The 26695-nt window shown below is 41.7% G+C and overlaps 1 protein-coding gene across 1 annotated transcript in view; it reads right to left on the bottom strand.

Moving 5' to 3' along the window:
* LGR4 (leucine rich repeat containing G protein-coupled receptor 4) overlaps positions 1-26695 on the bottom strand; it is a 101990-nt gene that overhangs the window by 46308 nt on the left and 28987 nt on the right. The window contains exon 2 of the mRNA XM_030864837.2: positions 4071-4142. Coding sequence (XP_030720697.1) covers positions 4071-4142 — 72 coding nt within the window. The remainder of the gene's footprint in view (positions 1-4070; positions 4143-26695) is intronic.

Genomic DNA, 26695 nt, shown 5'->3' with positions numbered 1-26695 from the left:
GGATAAGTGAAATTTACATTACTCATGTCAATGTAGCACTTCATGGTCACAAAGCACTTTTATGTAAATAATCCCCTCTTCCCTTTACAATACTACAGTGAAGAGTCCCATTTTAAAGAGTAGGAAACTGAGGAAACAAGAGACTGTCCCAAGATTTTAGACATTTTATGTATTGAATTTAGGGCCAGACCCTATGTTTTAAGATACCCAGAGAAAGAAGGGGGAAAAAATATCAGTGAATGGCATCTAGTCATTCAGGACAAAGAATCCTAGTCGCCTCCCTATCGCTCACCCTCATACCCAATTCAACTCCTTCAGGATAAAGTCTGGAATCCTTAGCTTAAAAAGTCCCCTGATGGGGGCTTCCCTGGTGGCGCAGTGTTGAGAGTCCGCCTGCCGATGCAGGGGACACGGGTTTGTGCCCCGGTCCGGGAAGATCCCACATGCCGCAGAGCAGCTGGGCCCGTGAGCCGTGACCGCTGAGCCTGCGCGTCCAGAGCCTGTGCTCCGCAACGGGAGAGGCCACAACAGTGAGAGGCCCTCGTACTGCGCGCGCACACACACACACACACACACACACACAAAAAGGCCCCTGATGATCTGGCCACATCTCCTAACATTTCTCTACCTTTCAGTATTTCACATTTCTCTGTATTTCAACTGGAATAACTAACAACTTCCTAACACTTCCTAAGTGTCCTAACACTTCTGAAATGTCTACCTCCAGGCCTTTGCACATGCTATAAGGGTCTTCCTGGAGCTCCCTGACTACTCATCCTCACCTGGCTAATTCCCACGTGTCCTTCAAAACTCAGCTGAAGCTATTCTGGAAAGCTTTTCCCAAATCCTCCAGTCTCAAGTAAACAGGTTATTTCAGGCTTCTGCTGACCCAGCATTCACTTGTTGGACCGTCTTTACCACGTCGCACCAAGTGTTTGTTCCACCTCTTCCTCTGGACCCATGTTATCCAACTGAACTTCCTGCAATGATGGAAAATTTCTATATCCACACGGTCCATCACAATAGCCACTAGGCACAGGTGGTTACTGAGCACATGAAAGATGGCTAATTCAACTAAAGAACTGGGTGTTTTTTTTGTTTGTTTGTTTGTTTTTGCGGTACGCGGGCCTCTCACGGCTGTGGCCTCTCCCGTTGCGGAGCAACAGGCTCCGGACGCGCAGGCTCAGCGGCCATGGCTCACGGGCCTAGCCGCTCCACGGCATGTGGGATCTTCCCAGACCGGGGCACGAACCTGTGTCCCCTGCATCGCAGGCGGACTCCCAACCACTGCGCCACCAGGGAAGCCCAAGAGCTGGGTTTTTCATTTAATTTTAATTTTTGTAAATCTTGATTTAAATAACCACCTGTGGCTACAGCACAGCTCTAGACAAACTGTCAGCTCCAAGGACAAACACCATACTTACTTGCCTCGGTATCCCTGACACCGACCACAGGACCTGGCACAGAGCAGGATTCAGTGTTTGTCGAAAGAATAAGTGAATGTGTAAGTGTCTACAAACACTTATTAAGTTGGGAAGTGATTCCACCCAATATTCCCAGCATTCTGGGTTAGCATATAAAATTCGGCCAAACCAGTCACCTCTTGTAAAGCGCACCTTATTAACTATCATGGGGAAAAAAAAAAAAAAACCTCAGTAAATCACTCATTTCTGCTCAGGGCACTTTAGCTTCACAATCACACTTAAATGACTTCCAGATGACTTCTGGACAAAGGGTGACGCTGTTTATGAAATATTACAATACTCATGCAGCATCATTTTGGAATGTCGAACCCAACTGCAGTGTTTTATAAAGAAAAAACATGGGCTTTTTACCCTGATTCTATTAACATAGAAAAGAAATTTCTATGTTATTTCTATTAACATAGAAAAGAAATTTCTATGTTAGAAATTTCTTGAATGCCTTAAGTATTCCCAGCATATTAAAGACTATTCTGAAGAATTCTGTAAAATTAACCATCAACTCTCCTGACTGAATTCATGTTTGAAATCCCATACAGTATTTGGAGAAGCTGTACAGACTTGATTTGATGGGCTTCCTCACTGCCATGAGCAGAATGCAGAGAGAACATGACCTCCTACAAAGGACTAGCAGTCAAATCCAATTTGGTTCCAATTAAAACTCTCGGTTGACAGAATTCATGAGCTTGACATATGCTCGGTCATTTGAGATTTTAAGAAATCCAAGATGCGAACTTCACAAAGCAGAGATTAACCAGGGCGGACTCCGCATCCAGGCACCCACTACCAAATCCCTCCGAGTGCACTGGCTGGCAACAAACTGGTCGGCACACACCGCCCACCCAGAGCAAGGAGGGCTTCTCTGTTTCCCACCCGGTGCGTCTCACATCCCTGGTGGTGATACAACGGCTGAACAACTGCTCATTAATGGCCTTTCGCTGTATAATTACTTCTGTAAAGGGAGACTAATCCTGAAGTCTAAAACTGTATGTGAAATAAAAAGAAATAGGTGAAGCATCCTAGAGCTCGATTGGGTGAGTGGGAAGTGAGGGATTCAAATACATAGTTCACTGCTTTTTCATTGAATTTAAATGTTTAATTAAAACTGAAGAGCTATTTCTTACAAAAGAATTAATGTTCACTCAAGGAAAAAGAAGGCAAAAATAAAGTAAAACATACATTTAAACCTTGTACCAACGGCAACAGTTGGTATATAGGCTGCAGCTTTGTTTCCCCTTTAGGCACTTTTAAAATAGTGAAATAAATACCAGCCATCATTTACATAACACTCACTCTGCTTCATGCACTGTCCTAAGTATTTAACATCTATTTAATTCATTCTGTCTTATCTGCACCTTAAAGACAAAGAAACTGAACAGAGGGAGGTTAAGTAACTTGACCCAGTTCACAAGCTTGGAAGTGGCACATAATCTCTGTCCAATTTCTTCTGTGGGAACATTATGTTCAACTAAGCAGTGTGGGAAGAAAAACTTCTCCTTAACTTCACTAAATCCTTAACTGCTGTTTCAATACTCTGTCAGAAGCAGCGAGCACAACCTGCTTGGCTTATATTTGACTCCTGTTCCCCATGTGCGGGGAGGGGCCGAGTTAAGATAGGAGACAGTCACTGACTTGGATCTAATACTCAACAGCTGGCTGCAGGGCACAATCCGTAATATGAATTTAGATTCCTTCAGGGCCATAGCTCTTTGATGTTCTTACCATCAAACTGTCACCTTCTTGCCTCTACATATTACATAACCCACTGGCTTAGCCGTTTTTAAAAGCCTCCATTTAACGTGAGTCAACTCTGCTTTTATTTTTTTAACCTGGATTCTAAAAATCTACCGTTCCCAATTCCTATAAAATCTAAAAATGCTTACTTGGGTGATGAACTTCAAATAAGTGTGGAGAGCAAAACAAAATGGAGGTTATAACAGGTGGAAAGAAATTTTCCCCCATGTAAACTGTTAAATTGGAAATTTTAAACTGTTAAATTTCCAATTTCAGAAACTGTTAAATTGGCAGTGAGATGCCACCGCCAAGCTCGGAAACAGCCTTAATGTTAAAGATGTTCTCAGAGACCCGTAAGATGCGCTATGTCCTCAGCCCAACCCCCAAGACCACCTGCCAATGTCCAAGGAGACAGTTTTCTGCTCGTTCACGTAGAGGTCGTCTGCTGCATCATGACCCTGAAATACTTTGGATTATTCTTTATGGCTCTGTTATCCACACAGCAACTCCTGTGGCAACCATGGTAATTACACTGCAGCCTTGTTATCTTGGGATAACACTGTAATTAACCTGTGTCACTGCAGCATTCATGGTCATAATAATTGCGGCAAAAAAAGTCCTATGGAAGTAGCACTTTTCGTTCTGGCTTTCAAAAATAACTTCAGCAATCGTACTTCTTAAAAACTCAAATTTGTTTTGCCCCAAGACATATGATTTCCTCTGTACAAAGGCCACTGAACCAAGATCTCTGAGTGCCCCCTGAGAAACAGTAGACTATCTCTGTCATAAGAGCTCCCAAAGAGAACAGGAGAAACAAACAAATGAACAAAAAACATTTCTCGAAAGAATACTTACAGCTCCTCTAGAAAAGGGAAGTTCTTAAATGCATCTTCTGGTAACTGAGTAATGTTGTTCATGCTGATATCCCTGGAAAACAAAGTTAAGAAAATTGTTAACTAAGTGATATTAGACTTAAAGCACTTAAGTCAACAGAAAAATAATTAGGTGCTGAAATTTTGTAAAGAAGCAAGAAAAATGAGACAGATGTAGGAATAGTCATAATTCAGTTTCAGAATGCAATGCTCAGAAAACAGAAAAGCTAAATCTTTTATTATAAATTACGTCCCATCATTTATAACATACCCAGATCCTGGGTTTTCACCCTTTAAGTATTCTTGGAAAAAAATGTCTCCAAAGACCTACAATGAGTGAGCCGGTGTGGCTTTTCATTGCTCTGGTGTTCAAAGTGCTGTACCTGATAAAAATAAACAAATGAACACCCAGAACTTGATAAAAGAGATCTGCAGGTATGGGTGGCTTCTTAAGCCACTGTCAGGGATAATAAAACAGGTCCTAACTGTACCCCAGTCGTATTTTCTACAAAACCTATAAAAGTCCTCCAGGTAATAGCTGTAAGTAGATTTCATTTTTAGCCTATGAACAGATGCAGGCTGCAAACAAGTGCATACATGACAGGTATGCGGTCCATTTCCAGTTTTTCCTTAAAGAGACAGCAGCAAGGAGGGTACTCACTCGACGATATCACTTGACAATTAACTAGTGCAAGCAGCTGAAAAAAATTCTTTATTAACCATTTCCTTCTTCCCTGGCAGCTGCCTTTTGAACTGGCTTTCTCCTTCCACACTCTACTTAATCTGGACACTGTAAAAGGCAGCTGAAGGCAGCCTCACCAGGGACAGCCCCCGCAGGCTCTGGGTTGCCTGCCTTACCCAGATGCCTCTGCCTCTTATTTGCTGTTAAATTCTCTGGCTCAGCCCACAGGTCTCTCCTTTCTAGAAACCACCATGAAAATTCACATGTGTGACTTTCCCACAACTGGATTAGACATAATAGTCTAAGGAGGTGGAAGAGACATCAAGCACACAAAAACCAGCCGACAACAATACCACTGTTCTTTTCACTACTTTGGTCAGGTAAAAATCTCCTTTAAAGGACACCTTGAGTATCAAGGTAGGTGAGTCCCTTCTCCCCATCTTTCCTCTCACGAACATTTCGAAACGGTACTTGCATCTCTTCTTACTAGCCCTTCCCAAGGCAGGTTTGGAAAACTTCTTGGCTTGGGAATAATAAGAATGGCAGTTGCAAAAACAGCAGTAGCAGCTAACATGTTGAGAATACTGATCATGGGATAAGACTGCATATCAAATCTCACTTTACGATTGGGGAAACCAAGGCTTACTGGGGCAAAGTAACCTCCCTGAGGCCACCAACGAGTGGTGTAACAGGACATGTGAGCTCCACAGTCCAAGATCTTAACTCCAAACTCTGAGTCTTCTAAAATATCATTTGAATCCTGCTACTTTGCTCCAGTAAGTAGTTAAGACATAAAGCAAACCCTGAGTCCCACCAAGGTTAAAAAGAGGGAGGGATACTGCCTCCAAGACCTTGGCACAATCATCAATGAATCTCAGGAAGAGCGCTTCTGATTGATGATTTAAAAAAAGAACTATAGGGCTTCCCTGGTGGCGCAGTGGTTGAGAGTCCGCCTGCCGATGCAGGGGACACAGGTACGTGCCCCGGTCCGGGAGGATCCCACGTGCCGCGGAGCAGCTGGGCCCGTGAGCCATGGCCACTGAGCCTGCGGGTCCGGAGCCTGTGCTCCGCAACGGGAGAGGCCACAACAGTGAGACGCCCGCGTACCGCAAAAAAAATAAAAAAATAAAAGAACTATAAATAGCTTTAGCCATTGAAGAAACAAAGTTCTGAAAATTCTCTGGAGACAAATCCCAAGACCATACGGATTCACATGCATTCCAAAATTGTCTATCATTAAAAACAACTCAAATTCTACTAAAGATAACTTACAAGAAAAACAAAATTAATATACTTTTCAAGGAATTATTATTTTTAAATGTAGGCCCTGATACTAATTTAATCAGCTATCATTATCCCTGGAGAAGGGGGAGGGGGAACCCTTCATTTTTCATAAACACTGGAGCAATGTGCGAGAGAAATAGCACCCAAATAGGGGTCAGATGGAATATTGTTTCATCCTGGGCCTCAGTTTGCTCATCTGTAAAATGGGGGAGTTGAACTGATTGATTGGGGGTCTTCCTGGCCTGACATTATATACTTCTGTGATTCACTTTTTTTTTTTTTTGGTAGTTTTCATGGAGGGGCTCATCCTCCCTGATGAAGATATATGAGGTTCAATTGATGGAAAAGGCATGTTTCTGAAAAATTTACCACAACGCAAAATTTAAAGACTACTAGTTTGCCATTATAAAACTACTGAGTCACTCCCACTGGAGCACATTTGCCCTTAACGAATAAATTCACTCTTAAGAATACAACAAAACTTTTACTCACGTTGAAAAGTAAAATAATAATGAGTAAGCAGTGATTCTGTAAAACATCACACAATTTTGGTGTTCTTTAGTCATTCCAATAAAAGGAGAATGGACAACTATAATTTATTACTTTACAAAAGGAGGCACTCCATACTGTTTCCTCTTAAGTTTGGCACACCTGAATTCAGGTGAGTATCACAGCAACAGAAAAACTGACTGACTGCCTCATCAGAAAAGACACATGATTATGAGAGAATTTATACCACACTCTTCCCTGCATTCCAGTTTTTAAAAATGCGTACATCTATATAACTGTCTCATTTTTCCCCCCTCAGAGTAACAAGACATAACAGGTAGCTTTGCTGTGAGCTATAAATGCAATTAGTGGGACTCCATATTTACAAACTAATAAGTGTTAAACACGTGGTGAGGTTTTGTTTCAAAACTTCAGGTTCAGAAACAACACTTGTTTCCAAATTGATCTGAATTTCACAGACTCAGAGTTCTATCTTTCTAGGTATTTTCCATCATATTTTCTAGGCCTCAGTTACAAAGCATTTGTGAATAAGGAAGAGAAAAAAGTAAATAAATAAAAGAAAGGGAGGGGGGACCTGGAAGATGTTATCTCCAGAGAAGCTCTGGAAACATGTAGTTACAGAGTATAAGGTGGGTGGGTACTCATTTAAAATAATGAGGACTAATGGTGATAAACAACCTACAGACAGCCTTAAGAGTATATTCCAGACCTGACATCACCAATACTGGCAAGAGAGCTTGAGGCTGGAAAGGATGCTGGGGGTGATGAGTTAACTGTAACCATTTACAAATGGAAGTCCTAAGCCAATAATTACAAATATATTGGGCTCATCTGTCTATAAATTACTAAAATACATAAGTAAAAAAGTGGTATATATAGAAAATTTTCAGCTAGAAGGTAACACCTCTAGGTCAGTGCCTTGACATTCATTATGAGCAACACAATCTTGCCAGGAATATCTGTAACTAAACCCAGAGATCTACCATCCTGCGTTCCTACAACGAAAATAAGTGTACCATGGAAAACAAAATAATCTTACAAGGTCAGAGCACCACCAACTCATAAACACCTCTGAAGAGTAATTTCAAGAGAACTGACGGCTTTACTTGAAGCCAGCCCAGCATGGATGGAAGGGTGCAGGCTTGGGAGACAAAGGCTTACCTATCGATTCACCAGCACTAGCTCTGTGATCTTGGGCAAGCTGTTCACCTTTTCTGATTCCTAGCTTCTTCATTTGGATAAATGGAGGAAGTAGTAACTAAACCTTGTAGAATGCTGTGAAGAGCAGAAGATCAGATTCATCACATAAGAAGCTAAATAAATAATAGGTGTTATCTCATCATCCTCCGTGTTCTGGCTGCTCCTGGAAGCTGTGTGAATCTGGTGGACAGAGAGCCAGCAGGCCAAGAATCTCACCGCCTTTGGTGGCCTTCCTTCCCAGAGAAGAAACCACTTTTACACAAGGGAAACACTAAATGGTGCAGAAGGTCTAGAACCTGGAGTCGTTCCTAACTACAAAACTGGATTCTAAACTCCAGAACTCCAGGAGTCCAAGCTGTTAAGATAGAAGAGCTCTTTGAGATCAAGTACTTTGTTTTAAAAGAAAAATGTTGAAGCCCAGTTGTTAACGGAGAAGGGAGGGAGGGAGGAAATTACATTCTTATAGGAAATTGTTAGAAGGACAGGAAAGACAAGAGCCATTTTCAGAAAGATCAGGAGGACGTCCAGCAGGGTAAGTGATGAAGCAGGGCACAGAACCTAGAGCTTTTGCTTAGTAGGGGGGAAAAGCCTGAATGTATCTTTTCTATACATACTGGTTCCCTAACAGATTTCTTTATAGTGGGGCCTTTCAACGTACACCAACTGGTACAGGGCACACGCCTGCATATAACACCCAATGCAATATTCCCCAATTTTTACAACAAAGATCAAAAATGCAAAAGCACATCACCCCACGAGGAAAATAAAGGTGAATGCTCCAACACCAGCAGTCACTGATTTCAAAATTAACAGTGAAATGGCGCAACTGTTTAATTCAAACTGCTAAATCTCCCCAGTGCTTACACTCTCATCTTTTTTTTCCCTCATAAAATTCATTAATATTAAAGTATCTACAGAGTAGAGAGGAACATCATGTTTCAACAAGGTACCTTGTAAAATGCTCCCAAAGCGAGCCTAACCTGTTTGCTGTTGGCCCAGCGTGTACCACCGTGGACTCTGCCACCACATGCTTGCTGGTCTGGGCCTTTTGCCATGGAATTATTTAATTTTAATATACTGTGATTGACCCATGTTATCTAACTTTGAATAAGCCTTCCTATTTGTGTTAGATAAAACTACACTGCTGCTGCCATAATGTTAATAGTAAGTCAAATATTACCCAGCAGTCTGATAAGTTGATAAATTATGTTTAATAAATTACAAACAGGTTCTAGAGAAAACATCATTCTCTAATATATTCTCCAGAAAGTGGTGGTGATGTCCTTAGACTCAACAGACACATGCTGATAATGATTAAGAACTAATACTATTCCAATGACTTTTCTAGGGTCTTGTCATCCACCAAAAATGTTCAGGCCGCTCTCCAATTAACAGATGTCTATTGTCTGAACAAAAACAAAAAACTAAAACTAAATTTGAAAAATAGCCTGGGTAGAACACATTGGAAGGGAATGTCTCTCTCACGCACAAGTAGTATAGATAACACATACACCACCAAAGGTCTAGACAAAGCTTATATAGAGTTTAATTTCTTTTCTGACAGGGTTCCATATCTTTGGGCAAGTGATCTCTTTTGCTCCCTACTTTTATAATAACAAAGCAACCTATGTTCACTGTTTTTAAAGAATTGAAATACAGGGAAAAGCATCCACAATATCAATACCCAGAAATAACCACTGTCCTATTTCATGGGTGTCATTCCAGGTTCTTTTTCTCTGGATGGTATGTATTTTTGCCAACATGAAATGCTATCGTTCTGAACATAGGTATCTCTTGATGCCTAAGACTCTTCATTTGCAAAATGGAAAAAAAATTCTCTGAAAATATATTTTAATGAAAGCATAAGTACTTAATATATCTCAATGCTATTTTGGGCAGGCCACACATCATGGGAGGGGAACTTCACACCTGGAAATCACCGTGCCAAAAGGAAAAGAGGTTAGTTAAGTCTCTTTTCCAGAGACAAGGAGATATACTGTCACCCATTTAACAAATATGTACAAAGCACCCAATTATCCACATGGGTGCAAGACACTGTGCTAGGATGGTGAAGCTTTTATATCAAAAGATATATTCACAGTTCTCTTTTTTACTCTTTTAATTAAAATCCATCACTCCACTCTATTCTTAACCTATTACTGCTTGAGACATTGTTGCAATATGTAATTAAGTTTAACCTTTCTAAAATGCATTCTTGCATTGTGGAAGCAATAAGAACAGCTACATATGTGTAAAGATACTGCTCTTTAGTTACACTGCAGAAATGGGGCCAAAATGGTGTGGATGCCATTTTAGTCAGCTTTTGCTCTAGAGATATTTTTCTGACCTTAACGTGTTTTTGCACTGCTAGAATCCAACTAGACGGCATGATGGACACCCTTCTGATGCCATGTGAAATATCTCTACTCTTATTTTAGGCAGCAGGATAAATTGGCTCCATACTATCTGGCATCTTCCCTGGTGTTTCAAGCACAAAGGCTCAGTGCTTCCCAGCGGACAGATCTAACACTTGATTCTCCAAGCCTTGCAATCCTTAAGAGGAGAACCGCTACAACAACCATACTGTCACTTAATAGATAAATGTTAATCACTGCCAAGAAAAGTTACCACCTTGTAAAGTCATTATCTGTTTAAGGTATTTGAATGTCCTAGTATATAGTCTTCAAATCTTAAAAAATAATAAAAATACAGTAAAAAGTTTTGGCTACAGGAGATATAGAGAAGAATGTTTAATTCATTTTATGATCTTCTACTTTCATGGATTAAAACCCCTGTTTTAGAACCTTTTAGCATTCTTCCACTAAAGACTTCCAAAGCTCTATTGACACTGTTATGAAAATGAAAAAATACAAAACAAACTGGAAAAAAACATTCACAAAACACTATGGGATAAAAGATTTGTATCTATAACACAGAAAGAACACTCAAAACTCAGTAAGAAAATAAACCTGATTTTTAAATGGACAAAAATATTTGAATAGGTGCTTCACCCAAGAAGATCACACAAATGGCAAAAAGCACATAAAAAGATGTTCAACATTAGTCATTAGGGAAATGCAAATCAAATCACAAGGAGATAGCACTCAGCTATCAGAATGGCTAAAAAAAAAAACCTGGCAATAACAAGTGCTAGTGAGGATACAGAAGAACGGGAACTCTCATACACTGCTAGCGGTACAACCATTCTGGAAAACAGTCTGGCAGTTTCTTATAAAATTAAACATATACTTATGACTATGACCCAGCAATGCTAAGTATAAATGGATGGGTTAGGAGAAAGGTCGGCTACAAAGGGAAAGTTTGGCCCACAGGAAATGCTCTGTATATCTTGATTTTGACTGGTGGTTACATGATTGTATACCTTTATCAAAACTCTTAGAACTGTATACTAAAAGTATGTATTTTACTGTACATATCAATAAGTTAAACATCAATTCTTGTGTTGGCCTTTTATAAATAAGTATATATATGATACTACCTCTTCACATTTCTCCCACAGGAAAAAATAATTCATCCTGTGGCTAGAAATCCTCTTTTCCAGGACTTGCCCAAAACCAAATAACGTGATGCACAGCACTGGCTTGGCTTCAGAGTCAGGAAACCTGCAGGTTTTTTGCGTTTTGTTTTGTTGCCTTTTTTGTTGTTTTTTGCTCGTTTTTCCAGCCTCTGCTATCCACTTGCAGGACACTGGGCCAAGCCTCTTCGTTCTCTCTTTACTGAGCACCTATTAGGTTTGCAACTGACTGTATGCTCGGTCCCAGGTAGATAAAGACAAAGAAGACAGAGTGTTTATCCTAAGGGCGCTCTGCAATAACAAAGCAGTAAGTACTGTGATCCGCGTGGCAGAGTGAGGGAAGATGGTCAACCTAACGTGGGACCAGAGAGAGACTTCCAAAGGCAGGGCGGTGGTACCAAGTTGGAAAGGGCAGATATTACTTTATAGAGAGCTGCTATTTCAATCTCTGGTCTCACTCGTTATGTCGGCACTATTTCCCAACAGAGATGCAATTGGCTTTTGTGCAGGACAGTTCTTCGTTATGCAAGACAGTCTTGTCTTGCCTAGCTCACTATTGGGTGCTTGGTATCCCTGGTGCCCTGGTGCACTAATTAGTGCAACCAAAAACATTCCCCAAATGCTTCCAACCTTCCCGCAGGAAGCTGGCAGCACAGAGAGGGATGTGAAATCTATTCAGTGGGTGACAAATGGCATCTTATAAAAAGAAATATAAGGAACAGTTAATATCAAAGTTAAGCACATCACACAGAAAAAGAATAAATATTGTTTCATGACAATTATTTACATTTCATATATATATATTGGGTCATGATGTAAAACATAGTCATCACTGGATTCATAGGAAAAAAAAAAATTGAAAGCCTCTGAATCAGATAACTTGTTTGTTTGGGTAGAGGGTGCCTTCCAGGCAGTGGGAATATCATGTTAAATGAGATAAAACCAGAGTGGTCAAGGAGATAAAACTACACAGGAATTGGAGTATTCTAAGCACAATGGATATAACTGGCAAGAGAAGCTACCAAGGCAAGCAGAAAGTATGTCCCCAAAGGCCTTTGTGTATGACCTCTAGAAATCATAACTTTATTCTAAAAGCATGGAAAGCTGCCAGAGGAAGTTTAAGCATGTCACGTTTGCTGCAGAAAGATCATTTTAGCAGCCATCTACTGCCATGGGATGAAAGGAAAGGAAGTTATTAGGAAGAACAAATCCCAGCTCCTCCGGAACTCAACCTCCTCTACTGAAAAATATTCTGAACTTGCTAACTTCGAAGGTCCTTCCCAAATCTATCATTATGACTCCTACTTTGGCATTCCTGCTCCTGCATATTTCGTGCATAATTAGTAGAAAATAAGAAACCCTGCGATTCACTTTTTTCCTATACGTGCAGGCACATTTGCTTGTGTTAGCAAGTGTGTGAGTGAGGACTTAAACTTACCCCCTTCAGAATTACAAGGGTTCAGCAATTAAGAAAGATGCATGACTTCATTTCCAAAGGTAATATTTTATGCTGTAATTGTTTATGGTCTCAGTGAAGCAATACAGCCTAGGAGACACTGAAGGTTGTGTTCTTCAAGGAGATGTTAACCCAACAAGGTAGAAAAGAGAGAGAGCAAAACACCAATGTGTAAACCTCACACCCCCACGAAAGGCAGGTGTCACTTAAATTATACATCCTCAAAAGGGTAACTTAAAAAATAAAGCTAGGGCTTCCCTGGTGCCGCAGTGGTTGAGAGTCCGCCTGCCGATACAGGGGACACGGGTTTGTGCCCTGGTCTGGGAAGGTCCCACATGCCGTGGAGCGGCTGGGCCCATGAGCCACGGCCACTGAGCCTGCGCGTCCGGAGCCTGTGCTCCACAACGGGAGAGGCCACAACAGTGAGAGGCCCGCGTACTGCAAAAAATAAAAAAATAAATAAAAAAATAAAGCTAGTTAGGCTAATTCAATAGTATTTTCTAATACTGAAAGAAGTTCCACTTGTTTTCGGGGCTTTTTTGTTTTTTGTCTTTTTAAACAGAGCCTGTTTTCAAGTGTGAGATGTGTTCTAAAGAGGAAAATATAAAATACTCTAAATCCGGAGCACTGTTTACTAAATGGCAAAGAACAATGAATACCAAAGACAAAAAGAACATTCCTTTCTATAGTTTGATCGAGGACCCCTAGCATCTGGCATCACATGGAACAGACAAGGGTTAAATGATAATATTCCTTGTTTTCTCGCTACTGAACGGGTGTTCTCAGGCATTCTTTGGGTGTTAACAGCTGTTCTGGTAACCCTAATGATGACAAAACAGTGCTCATTATCAGCCAAGACACACAGACAGAATGCAATTTCAATAGTCCATTTAACATCAACAAGAAGGATTGTAAGGATTGTCGTCTGGGCTGATTGGAAACACTCAGTTACTTCATCCTAGCAGACAAAATGCACTATTCACAAAGAAATCAATCCCACAGCATTTATTATGGTAAATATTCTAATTAACTAAACGGTTGATGTTTTATTATAGCTACACTTATTAACACCACTGATAGGAAAACATTACTTCATGGTCCTTGCCTTCAAACATGCACACCCACCCACAAAAACTGCTGTTCAGACGCTCATTTTTTTAAACTTCAGCTCACAACCAATTAATGGGCAGTGAAATCATTTTAATGGGTCATAGCCAACTTTTTTTTTCAATTGAAATAAGAAGGAACAGAGAATAAAACAGAAAAATATCAGAATACATCAAATGTAATAAAGGTAAGTATTGTCTCACGAAATTTTGTTCCTGCACTCGTGGGCTTCTGTCTTCCTGATGGCAAAGTCGCAAGTTCATATATATCGTGTAGTTTTAAGTTCATATATATTGTCTGTGTAATATAGCAAGATCCATGAGTTCAAGGACTTGGGTATTCAAGCCAAATCTTTTTATTCCTCCTGCCAAATGGATTCAAAACTCCAGCTGCTTCCCCAGCACCACCAGGTTGGCAGAATGGATTTAGTAACCTTTAAAGTACTTCCTTCAAGCACACCCCAGTACTTTCATATTTTAGTGACATTGGTTTTCTAAAACTGACAGTAGCAATATGAGAGAATGTCACAGTGAGCTACCCTGAACTTTCTTTATTAAAAAGAGAGAGAGAGAGGGAGGGAGGGAGGGAGAGGAAGAGACATACAGGCACACATTTAAAAGACTTTATTACAGTATTACTTTTCAACTGTTTCAACAGAACTGTGGATAAATCAGCTGACTTAGCTAAATTTCTACTTGGCTACCCTGGGCTCTATCGAGATTTCTAGAAATATATGATAACAGCATGACAAATTTCCACTTACATAAAATGCATAAAATGTTTATAAATAACCTGACAAAACCATCCTTCAATAATGTAGTGATTTGAAGGTTAAAAACAAAAAAGACCCCCCCCCCACCAAAAAATCTACACTCCAGTAAATCCTTTCTAATGCCCCAAATCCAAAAGAGGCCTCCCAATAAACACTGTTTGCACATCCAATAATCATCCCAGGCAAGAGGAGCTTCAATTTCCAAGACACTGAGGCACTGACCTCATTATGATGAGGCAGTCTATACCCTGAAGACCAGCTGCCAACCGTCAAGGCCTGAACCCAGGGGCAGACTCTGGGGTTTCACCATTCCTGTAATGCAGGCTTTGTGGGGCGATTGCTTCCCTTCAAGCCAGGAGGTATGCAATACACACACACCACACACACCTTCCCCCTTCTCCGCTCTGGTGGCCATTTTTTAAAAGGCTTGTAAAGTGTATTCTATCCATAGATGAATGACTCAAAATTGTAACTGGGATGACAATCATTTCTGTTGACTATTAGACAACAGACATTGATAATGCCAGTTGATAAAAAGTCATTCAAGATATTCCCTTGGGAATGACTTACAACTCATTAAAGTCAATATAGAAGCAGCTAGGCAATCAAATCTGAGTTGATCCTGGATCTTTGGGAGCAAAGATTCTCAAGTCTGGTTTTCTCATACTTCTGGACAGCTCTATTTGTGATAAGTCTTCACGTTCTAAGAAGTTCAGGTCACAAAGCACTTCATTTTCCTTTTAACTTTTGCAATCATTATGGGTCATATGGTCCTTTGTTTTTTACCCTGGACAGAAAACAATAGGCTACCCTGAAATCTGTTTAATAAAAAGAAAGAGAGAGACACACATACAAACTAGGAACTCCAAAACACAATACTCTGTAATGACCTATATGGGAAAATGACTATATGGGAAAAGAATCTAAAAAAGAGTAGATACATGTATACATATAGCTGATTCAGTTTGTTGTACACCTGAAACTCACACAACATTGTAAATCAACTATACTCCAATAAAAAATTAAAAAATAAAGGCACAATGGATAGTTAAAAAAAAAAAAAGTTATTGCTTTAGAATGTCCATCCAGGAAAACCTCTCAATTCCTCAGCTGACTTGATGTTTTGTTGAAGCAGTTTTGTTATTAAATTGGAAACCAAGAAGAAATAATGTCTTAGAAAATAAATTCCTATAAGGAGGAGGATCTTTAATCCCCCCAACCTCCAGTGAAACCAGGTACACACTTCCGATCCATTTGTGCATGGGTGCATGCACGTGCACACACACACACACACACACACACACACTCTCCCTCTCTCTCCCCCACCCGCCCCCATAAAGAGCTTAACCACAATTAAAGAATGTTGCAGATTAGGAGGCCAATTCAGATACCAATAAGGAGGATGACAACTCACTCCAGTCTGCCTTGGACAATCCCAGTTTACATCTATTGTCTCAGCATAATTATTATTATTATTATTTTGTGTGTGTGTGTGTGTGTGGCCTCTCCCCTTGCGGAGCACAGGCTCCGGACGCGCAGGCTCAGCGGCCATGGCTCACGGGCCCAGCCGCTCCGCGGCACGTGGGATCCTCCCGGACCGGAGCACGAACCCGCGCCCCCCGCATCGGCAGGCGGACTCTCAACCACTGCGCCACCAGGGAAGCCCTCAACATAATTATTAATAGTCCTCCTTTTCACTTTCAAAGGGGTGGTCATTTGGATGATAAATTAAATCATCATCCCACTAACAGCTATAGATATGACTGAATAGTGTTGAAGGAGTTATGATGGGAAGAAGTGGAAATCTTGGTTTGGATTACCTTGGGGAGGGCTTAAATAAAAGGCTAATTCCTCATCCGTATAATATTATGATGATAATAATAATATGGAAAACATGAGCATCTGTAGTGTTTGTAAGTATCACTTTGATCAATTTCCTGCTCCTCCACCACCTAGACCTTCTGTTCCATTAGGGCAGGGTCTGTGTTTTGCTCACGAATGTACCCCAAGCCTCTAGCTCAATGTGTGGCCACAGTTTAATGAATGACATGCCAGACACTACATTAAATGCTTTAACAGTCATGTAACAAGTACTTAGCATTTCCCAAAAAAGAGAAATGTTTAAAAAGGCTTAATTTCCCAACCATCTAAAGATAGTCAAAGGCCTGGCTGCAGGAGAAAAGAAAGGAGAGGCATATAAAATATCTTCATCTTGACAACTGACACCTGATCTGCGTCTGGGACAGACATCAAGAACACATTGTTTATGAACAGCAAAGGGCATTAATGACAGATTTCCTCCCAAAGTCTACTGCTATAACCGAGTAATAACCTTACATGCAAACACATTTGGGAAAAAACAAGAAAGAGAGCAAAGCTTTCATTTCAATACAAGTTCCTGGATTTAAAAATAGCTTGGGAGGAATGATGTAAAATTGGATTGCAGTAAAACTAATTTTTCTTCCTCAAAAATTCAAACTACAGGCTTTGTCCTATAAATAGCATCTCAAAGAACCACTGAACTAGAAAGCAGAGTGATTAAAAGTTTCTCCCAGAAGCCTGACCAAGAGCCCTGGGTTTGAACACAGCTCTGCTCGCTCACTGGCTGTATAACCCTGTTATAATCATCCTGTTATAACCCTGTATAACCCTTAATTTCTCTGTGCCTCAGTTTCTTCAAGTGTAAATGGGGATAACACTCTGAATTCAGAACATCGCTGTGAGGATTAGAGGATGTAACCTCCAGCCAGTGCCCAGCACAGTTACCTAGCCCACAGCAAACACTCAAAGTCAACTATTATTATTATTATCATCCCCCATCACCATCTAATCTAATCATCTCATTTTAATAATGAGGCAAGAGGCCCAGAGGGGTTAAATATTTAATTAATCAAAGAACCAAGATCAGAATCAAAACGATAAATCCCAGTTCAGGGTTCTTTCTACTACCTTAAACTAGAGCACGTGGCAGTAATATTTTAGCAGTATGCTTTGGGACTGGGGAAAATAACTTCCCCAGAAACAACGTGTTCAATGGTGCTTAGATTCTGAAGTTAATGGGTAAGAGCTGGCTGAGCCCCTCAACTGTAGCTCAGCTAATGAACAAGTACTACAACCAAAACACGGAAAGAAACAAACCAATGCTACCTGTGCTTAACTCAGTAAATGCATGAAAAGTCTCTTTTTACTCATTAAGGATGTTGGTCCTTGAAGAAGTCTTACGTTTAAAATGAGGCCAAACCGTAAAATGGAATTCTGGACACCTTTAAAAGGTGTTGATGGGGCTTCCCTGGTGGCGCAGTGGTTAAGAGTCTGCCTGCCGATGCAGGGGACGTGGGTTTGTGCCCCGGTCCGGGAAGATCCCACATGCCGCGGAGCGTCTGGGCCCATGAGCCATGGCCGCTGAGCCTGCGCGTCCGGAGCCTGTGCTCCGCCACGGGAGAGGCCACGACAGTGAGAGGCCCGCGTACAGCAAAAAAAAAAAAAAAGGTGTTGATGTATTGATGGATTAATATGTTCAGTTTTATGTAAAGAACTCACAGCTTTTTTTGTTGTTCAACATATCTTTATTGGCTTGATGATTAAAACATTCCCTCTGATCTTAGGGGGCGGGAAGAAAGGAGCTGTATGCAAACCAGGTAAAAAGGTAGAAGGCAGGGCCTCTGATGCTAAAGGAACAGCATGTGTGAAGGACAGCAAGTAGGCTGGTCTGGCTGGGATGTGGAGTTCACAGGTCAGGGGCAAACCCAGAAGGATAACATAGGCTCAGATTACAGAGCACACTGAATGTCCGTATAATAAAGAACTTGAGGACAGAAACCAGGAGCTATGGAAAATTGTTTAAGGAACATAAAGAAGGCTGCTTTACAAAGAAATTCTGGTGGATGGGCACGACGTTTACCTTCTCTACACCTTTACGACTACCTTGATTGAAATGACACACTGGCACTCTGCTACTGGCCCACGCTGAATGAGGTCAGAAGCAGCAGCGCCACGAAACGGATTGCTATGGATACTGTAAGAATGAGATGGGGTTATGATTCATGAAGCCACACAGTGTTCCCTTCAGCAGAGCCCTTGGGAAAAACTTCTCTCTGACCTCAGTTCCAAGAAGAGCTGTGTTTCTCCTGCACAGTGTGTCCTTTCTATCTTATAGACAATGTGGAATCACAGAAGTGGATTCTCTCTCCCTCTTCCCATCAGCTACTAAGATTTTCTGAGCCAAAATTGTAACCCCCTCTTTCACAAATGTATATACATTAGATGGGCAGCTTCAGGAATTCCTGTCTTCAGTTGATCTTCTCTGGTCCTAATCTGGGGGTAGGGGATAGTCCCAGTCTTCTAGCCAGTTATTTTGTATTTTATCTTAAGCATTTTGGTAAAAGCTATCTTGAATTCTTTTCTGAATAAGGAGGATCAGACCAGTTCTTTTTGAGCACTCTCTATGTGCCTGGCGCTCAGAAGCCAACAAATGCACAAGCCCATTTGGGTGGTTTTATAAAAGGGTGATCCTGGAAGCGAGAAGGTTGAGAGGGAGAGATACAACAGCACAACGGCCAGAGAGGAGAAGGAAGAAAAGAGCCCCCTCAGAGGCAGAACCAGCAGAACGTAGTGATTAGAGGCTGGGGAAAAGGTAAAGTTGAACCTTGAAGATGACACCGTGGTTTTTTGCCCACAGATCTGGGAGGGGGATGCTGCCATCAGTTAGGGACATGACAGGAGGGCAGAGTGTGTTGGCTCTGTCAGGTCATGAGTTGTTATGTGTTGGATGGTAAAAAATGCCAGCCCAGAATTGAGGCACAATGTCAGGGAGGGGTAAAGTCACGGGAGAATGAAAACTCCAGAGTGGGTGGCCTCGCCCAGAGAGGACATGCAGAAATAGAAAGAAAATGGCTGAGAAACAAAGGTTTAGAAATAACTCAATTGGAGGAACAGAAAGAGGAAGGGAATGATCAGGAAAGGGAGGGAAGAATCTGAAGGAAAAGCTTCTCAGAGATCAAGTAAATACACTGTCCAATGCCACCACGTAATCAGGAAATAGATTAGCCACAGGATTTGGTAATTAGATCACTTGTCAATAGGCTTATCAGAGCATGAATCTCATAAACCAGGACTAGAATTTTTTCTTTCTTATTTTGGCTCTGGGAATAGAACAAAGAAAGGGAGAGAATTTCCTGAGGTAACTGGGCAAGATTTAAAAGAGAAAAGGAAAAGAAACACAAGGTTTAAAGAGGATGTGTGTAAACATGTGAGAAAGAGACCGCCTGAGGTGGAACTGACTGGGCTAGGATGCTGATAGATGGGAAAGGGCACCTACAATGTGACTATTCCCCCTGCTGGGAAGGAAGGGGCGGGAGGGTGGGCTCCCTCAAGAGCAGGTGGGGCTCCTGGCTGACCACACCTCCCAAGGGTGCGGCGGTGCAGACAGAACCCCAGGTGTCTGTGACTACTTGGCGTCCATTCCTTCATTCTCTAAGTCCAGGAGCACTGATTCCAGCCTCACTCTCACACTGAATGTATTCCTTTCACTCCTACAGCACATCACAACTACATTTTTTTCCCCTAATGTGTTTTCCCAGCTCTTTCTCAGCTACAGTAATTAATTCAAATACACCACCACTTAAGTGCCAATCAAAGCTCCATTGAGATCTAAGAAGAACAATGGTGTGCTTATATGCAGTCTATTAATTTAAATTACCAGCTGAGTCACTACATGCCAACAATTAAGCAATGACACACACACAGATTATACTCTCCATGAATATACTAAACCAGAGATTTCAGAGAATGAGTTGCCTGGATGGCCAAATTTTCCAGATAACTGAGTGAAGGTTTGCCCCTGGGGGCAGCGGGCCGGGCGGGGGTGGGGTGGGGTGGGGCGGGGCAGGGTACCAGCATCCAAATAACTTTTTTTTAAACTTATTTATTATCTCCTTAGAACTCTATTCACTCTCCAACAAGGCCCTACCTGACCTGTGCCTGGGTTCCTCCCCAACCTCATCCCAAACCATTCATTCCCCTACCCCCAGCTCACCCAAGCTCCTTTCTGTTTACCACTCTGAGGCGTTTCCCCAGCTCCCCTCCGGGCAGGTTCACGCTCACCTTCTGGTTTCATCTCAAATGTCAACCCTTAGCCCCATGACAGTGGCTTCCAGTTTACTCCCTCACCATCCAGTTTATTTCCTCTTTCTAGCTCTCATCCTTCAAATTATCTTATTTGTTACCTTTTCATTTTTTTAACTAATTAATTTTTGTTTTTAAATTTTTGGCTGCATTGGGCCTTCGTTCTAGCATCATCCGGGAATCTGATAGAGAGGTACAGTCTTGGGTTCTACTCCAGACCTACCAATCAGACACTCTAGGGGTGTTAACAAGCTCTCTGGATGATTTTGATGCACGTGCAAATGTGAGAGCCACTGCAGTACCTTATATTATGCTGCTTCCTTAAGTATTCATGGTCTTCCCCACCAGAAAAGAACATTTACAAGGGCAAAGATCTAGTCTGTCCTGTTCACCACCAATCTTCTAACTCCTAGTCCACGACCTAACACACCGTAGTTACTTTAGGAGACGAGGTATCTCATCCCATAATGAAACTGTGGGCTACTGAACTAAAGCTACTCAAACGTTTTGAATGTTTAAACGCCTATCGTTATTCAATACCCCGAAGGCACCGCTAAACTCAGGTACCTTTTTCTTCTGCTTTTCTTACTTCTTGACACTTAGGTCACTATATTTCCCCCCATATTTCTTAGCACTCAGGATAGAATGATTATCTCTTTGTAGAGCTGACAAAACCACGGCAAGGTGACCAATCCTTAGAGCACTCTGGCCACACTGTAGAATCACATCTGTCTCAGGAGGTCAAACACAATTGCTAAACACTGGCTTTGCAGCAAGGCTGCCTGGGTTCAAATCCAGGCTCCACCACATATTAGCTGTATGAACTTCAACAAATTGGTCAACTTCTGTGCTTCAGCTTCCTCATCTAAAAAATAATGAATAGGGGCTTCCCTGGTGGTGCAGTGGTTAAGAATCCGCCTGCCAATGCAGGGGACACGGGTTCGAGCCCTGGTCTGGGAAGATCCCACATGCCGTGGAGCAACTAAGCTCGTGCGCCACAACTACTGAGCCTGAGCTCTAGAGCCCTCGAGCCACAACTACTGAGCCCGAGTGCCACAACTACTGAGCCCGCGTGCCACAACTACTGAAACCCGAGTGCCTAGAGCCCGTGCTCCGCAGCAAGAGAAGCCACAGCAATGAGAAGCTGCACACTGCAACGAAGAGGCGTCCCCGCTCACCACAACTAGAGAAAGCCGGCATGCAGCAACGAAGACCCAACACAGCCAAAAATAAATAATAAATAAATAAATTTATATAAAAAAATAATGAATAATGGCACCTACCTCAGAAGGTTGCTGGGAGAAGTAAATAAGGTAACACACGTAAATTGCTGAGATCACTCCCGTCACACAGGAAGTACTCCATACACACTGGCTATGAGACATCACACCCTGCTGGTTACTAGCCCTCAGACTTCGGGTAAATTCTTGGCCATGGTAGTTCAGGACCAAAATAGGGGTCTCTATAGCAGAGCACTGCCACTCTCTAGTAGGCAAACAATTAAAAAAACATTCTACATACCAGGAGCACCGATCCTACTTCAGATGGGCTACCTTTACAGTTCCCTGAATACCTCTCCCACACAGACTCTTCCTCCATACTCTCTCTCCCCAACCCCCATTTTTGACCTTGTATTCAAAGTGCTCAGAAACAAAACAAGTACAGCCATCCCTTGGTACCCTCTGGGATTGGTTCCAGGACCTGTGGTGGATACCTAAATCCTTGGATGCTCAAGTCCCAGAGTCAGGCGCCTCTGCATCCGCAGATTCAACCAACTGCAATCGTAAACATGGTACATGGTCTGTGGTTGGCTGAATCCATGGATATGGGACCTGTGGATACGGAGGGCCAACTGTATTTGCTTTAAAAATCAGAGATCTTCTGGAAGACAACTGCAATTGACTGCAACTGCACAGAGGTGGTAAAGCAACAAGCGGGGGAGTGCGGGAAACTGGCTGATCTACTCTAGACAAAAGTGTCCCCCGGTGAAGGTCCAAAAGCAAAATTCAAGAAAAAGGGTCCTGCAAAAGCAGCCCATTTCTGCTCTTCGAATGATATAAACAGAGAAAAATGAAGAAAACCAGAAATCATGGAAGAGTAACTGGCATGCATCAAAGCAGTTTCAGGGGCTTCCCTGGTGGCGCAGTGGTTGAGAGTCCGCCTGCCGATGCAGGGGACACGGGTTCGCACCCCGGCCTGGGAAGATCCCACATGCCGCAGAGCGGCTGGGCCCGTGAGCCATGGCCGCTGAGCCTGAGCGTCCGGAGCCTGTGCTCCACAACGGGAGAGGCCACAACAGTGAGAGGCCCGCGTACGAGAAAAAAAAAAAGTAGTTTCAGATACCTACAGAGCTTACAAAGGCAGCAAGTATCTTAGTCACTGGGAATATCCAAGAGCATCATTCAGTGGAGCACTGACAAGCCAGCATTCTTGCTTAAGAACTTGCAGAGGCTCCCTGTTGCTCATGGTGCCAAATTTAAACTCCCCTCTCCCCGCTCAAGGCTGGGATTCTCTATCAGCTAACACCACCTTCACCTTCTTTTTCTTTCCACGCTTCACCTACACGCACCTGCTCTGACTAGGTCTTCCTCCCTCAGACCCCCGCGCCCCATCCCCTCCCCGCCACTGAGGACTAAGCCTTCTGACTTTTGTTCACGTGAGACAGTGTTCCTCAAAACGTGGGGATAGTGTGTAGTCTGCCAGCAAGACACATTGAGACCACAGAGATATTCAAAGTTCACCTTGGAGCAACTTGACAAAGTAATTTTACGCCTTAAGTCAAATAATAAAAACTTTATAGGTTTGTATCTTGCCATTTTACTTTTTTTCATTTTATTTTTCTAAAAATTAATCATTATTATATTTTACAAAAGTATCGAGCCACACTGGATTGGAAATTTAAAAGAACAAAGCTGGCCCATCACCACAGATACTTTAAGAAACACTGCACTAGACCCCTCACACTTCTATTCTCTCCTCCCACAACCTAATCTAATTTTTTTCAAGGCTGCCTATAAAATACCCTCCCTGAACAATACTACTCAACGGGAACCTTCTTTTCAAAGTTTGTACCCATCATCATTTCAGCTGCTGGAAATTGTTTAAGGAACTGAACAGAAAGGTAAAACTAACCATTTGCAAATTGCTTGCTCTAAGGAGCGCTGTTTTATTTGCTTTACGCTTCTCTGCACCCACTGCAGAGCAGAGGCAGCACGGTGTAGTGGTTCAACTTCTGGGCCAAAACCAGACTCCAAAATGGAACCCAATGCCCAAGGGCCATCAACAAACGCTGGCCATGTGGCCTAAGACAAGTCCCTTAACTCTTCTCTATTTCCGGTTTCTCTTCTGGGATGTGAGGCTGGCATGGTATGCAAAGCCTTCCCAACTCTAAAATTAAATGATGTCTGTTTGTTCTTAGAAAGGCTCTCAGGTTCCTCATGGGCAAATGGGAAAGCATCTGCCTGCCACAGGGCTGGGGAGGTAGGAAAGCATTTTGAAAACTATAGAGGCCTCTGTGAACTTGAGGATTACTATTATTATGCTGCATATACTAGGTGCCCAAGCAGAATGCATGAACTAAATAAGGAGACTTCATGTAGCCTGCCTGCAAAACTGAAGGCTGGGATGGTGGCAGGTCTCGAAACTCTGACTAGGGGGGCCACAGAAAATACAGGCTACCTGGTCTAGAGAAGATGAGCTGAAAAGGAGGAAGAGAAGAGCTCTTGTGGAGATCAGAGAAAATGTAGATGAGCAAAGTAGGTACAATGAACAGATGCTATAGATGGGAGAGGAAGAAGGAGAGAAACGATTTCCAACTGTCTTATATAGGCTTAGTGTTTACACTTGTGTCCCCTTGTAATATTCATAACAACTCTGGCCTTACATACCCAAAGTAAGATAAAATTTGGAGTAGAAGCCATCGGTCTTTCCATTATACTGAAACTGCAAGGCAGAATATATCACAAAATATAACATAAAAGGACATTCTTAATGCTTTAGAGATGTTCAGTAAGAGAAGCCGCTGCCTTGTCGCCGGAGATCTTGGGCACTGGCTAGAAGACCATTTGTCAAAGACACAAGAGAGGATGCCTACTATGAATTCAACTCCCAGAATTCTGGTACCTGAAATCAGTAGAGCTTCCAACCCTACCCCCTAAATCCCACACGACTGGGGAGACCAAAGCAGGGTTGCCATTTTTTTTTTTTTTTTTGACACGTGAGAACATCTATAAAACATCTATTTTAAGGGTGTGGGGGGCATTTAATATCAAAATAAGCCATAAGGACATAATCTTAGAATAAAAGATGGTCTTTTCAGATGACTAAAAGACTTATTTAAAAATCACAACATTACCCCTAGTCTTCATTTTTCACCCTGCAATTCGTCACACAGGCAGGTGGGAACCAACACCGTTATATCAGACGACCTTTCTGACTACTTACAATTTTTAAGTGGTTTTTAAAGGATCAATTTTTAAAGGATCAAATTCTAACAACAGTATTATCTTTTCCAGATAACATTTTTTTGACCAAATACCACTTCCACTAAACAACACTACTTTCAATGACAAAAAGAGCTGGCACCTAGTGCCAGGCGCTGTAACAAATGATCCACATGTCTTATTCTCACAACAATCCATTGCTATTCCCATTTTCCAGAACTGGCAGTGGAACTGCCCAAAAGTAAGAAGCCAGGATTCGAGCTCCCAGACGGCTTGTCTCCAAAACCCTGTCTCCATAATCACTGTACCATAAGCCTTAAAACACATGCACACCAGGAAACTAACACAATATTGTAAATCAATTATACTTCAATTAAAAAAAATTTTTAAAAACACACACACACAACTGTCAGGCACTACCAATTATTTTAAGAAATATTCTGAAACCATTTACTTTTCCAGGAAATTTATCCTATAAGAATAGGAGTGTCCTTTGGTTTGGTGGAAAGTGAAGCCACTTATATAATTAAAACATTGACTGTGTAGTTTTTCCACCATAGTTTTCCATCATATAGGTGGAGAGAAAAAAAAAAAAAGAAGAAGAAAAATCTCAGGAAAATAAATCATGAGAGCAGTAAAGATGTTTCCTAAGAGCCCTACAATTTTCGTAATTATAGTTTACAACAATGGTAGTGAAAATCGCTAGTGGAGTTTTTGCCCTTGTCACAGGTGTTAACTTAATATTGTTTGTTCATAATGTTATCATGCAAATCATATTCCTATAAGTAACTCCAGGCCTACATATCATGTGTTTGCAAATCCTGTATCTGTATGATGGGCCTCCTGCTTGGTTGGGCACTGCAACCAGAAAAATGGGTGGGGTGGGGTGTTGAAAGGAGGTTGAAGGGGGTGAAATATGGGTGACACTAAAAAACCTGGCACACATCACGTCTGTTTGGTTTGGTTACTAACTAGTTTTAATTTCAAATAATCCCCCCCAACACTTTATTTTGGTTCTTCTGTTGTTTCCACCCAATATTTAGACAGCAACATGAGCCATAGAAAGTTGGGATGGGTCTAAAATTTGGGGGATGGCAAGGCCGAAACGCTTGGCCCAGAGTGCAAACTGCCACTTATGTGGCTGAGCCAGGACAACCAATGTAAACATGTAAGTTAGTTCAAATATACACACTCTCATTTTTATTTTAAAACTGATTTTGCATCTTAGTAGTTTCTTCCTTAAAAATAACCAAAGAACCTTATTGTCTCGGCCAATTTTTTTTAATAAGTTGCTATTTTGAAAAGAAATCATAATTAGCCATACACAATGGCTAGACCCACGACACGCTGCTAGTTTCTAGTGTTGAAGAAAGTTTCAAAATGGTGCCTCGTAGCACTCATTCAAACCAATGTATCTCCATAATGTGCACTTTTTACAAAGTGCTTTACAAACAGTGAGTTAAAATTCGAAAAGAGTCGTTATTTTTACTGAATACC

Source organism: Globicephala melas, chromosome 8 (assembly GCF_963455315.2).
Source record: "Globicephala melas chromosome 8, mGloMel1.2, whole genome shotgun sequence".
Taxonomy (NCBI): domain Eukaryota; kingdom Metazoa; phylum Chordata; class Mammalia; order Artiodactyla; family Delphinidae; genus Globicephala; species Globicephala melas.
This window is presented reverse-complemented; position numbering and strand designations above follow the sequence as displayed.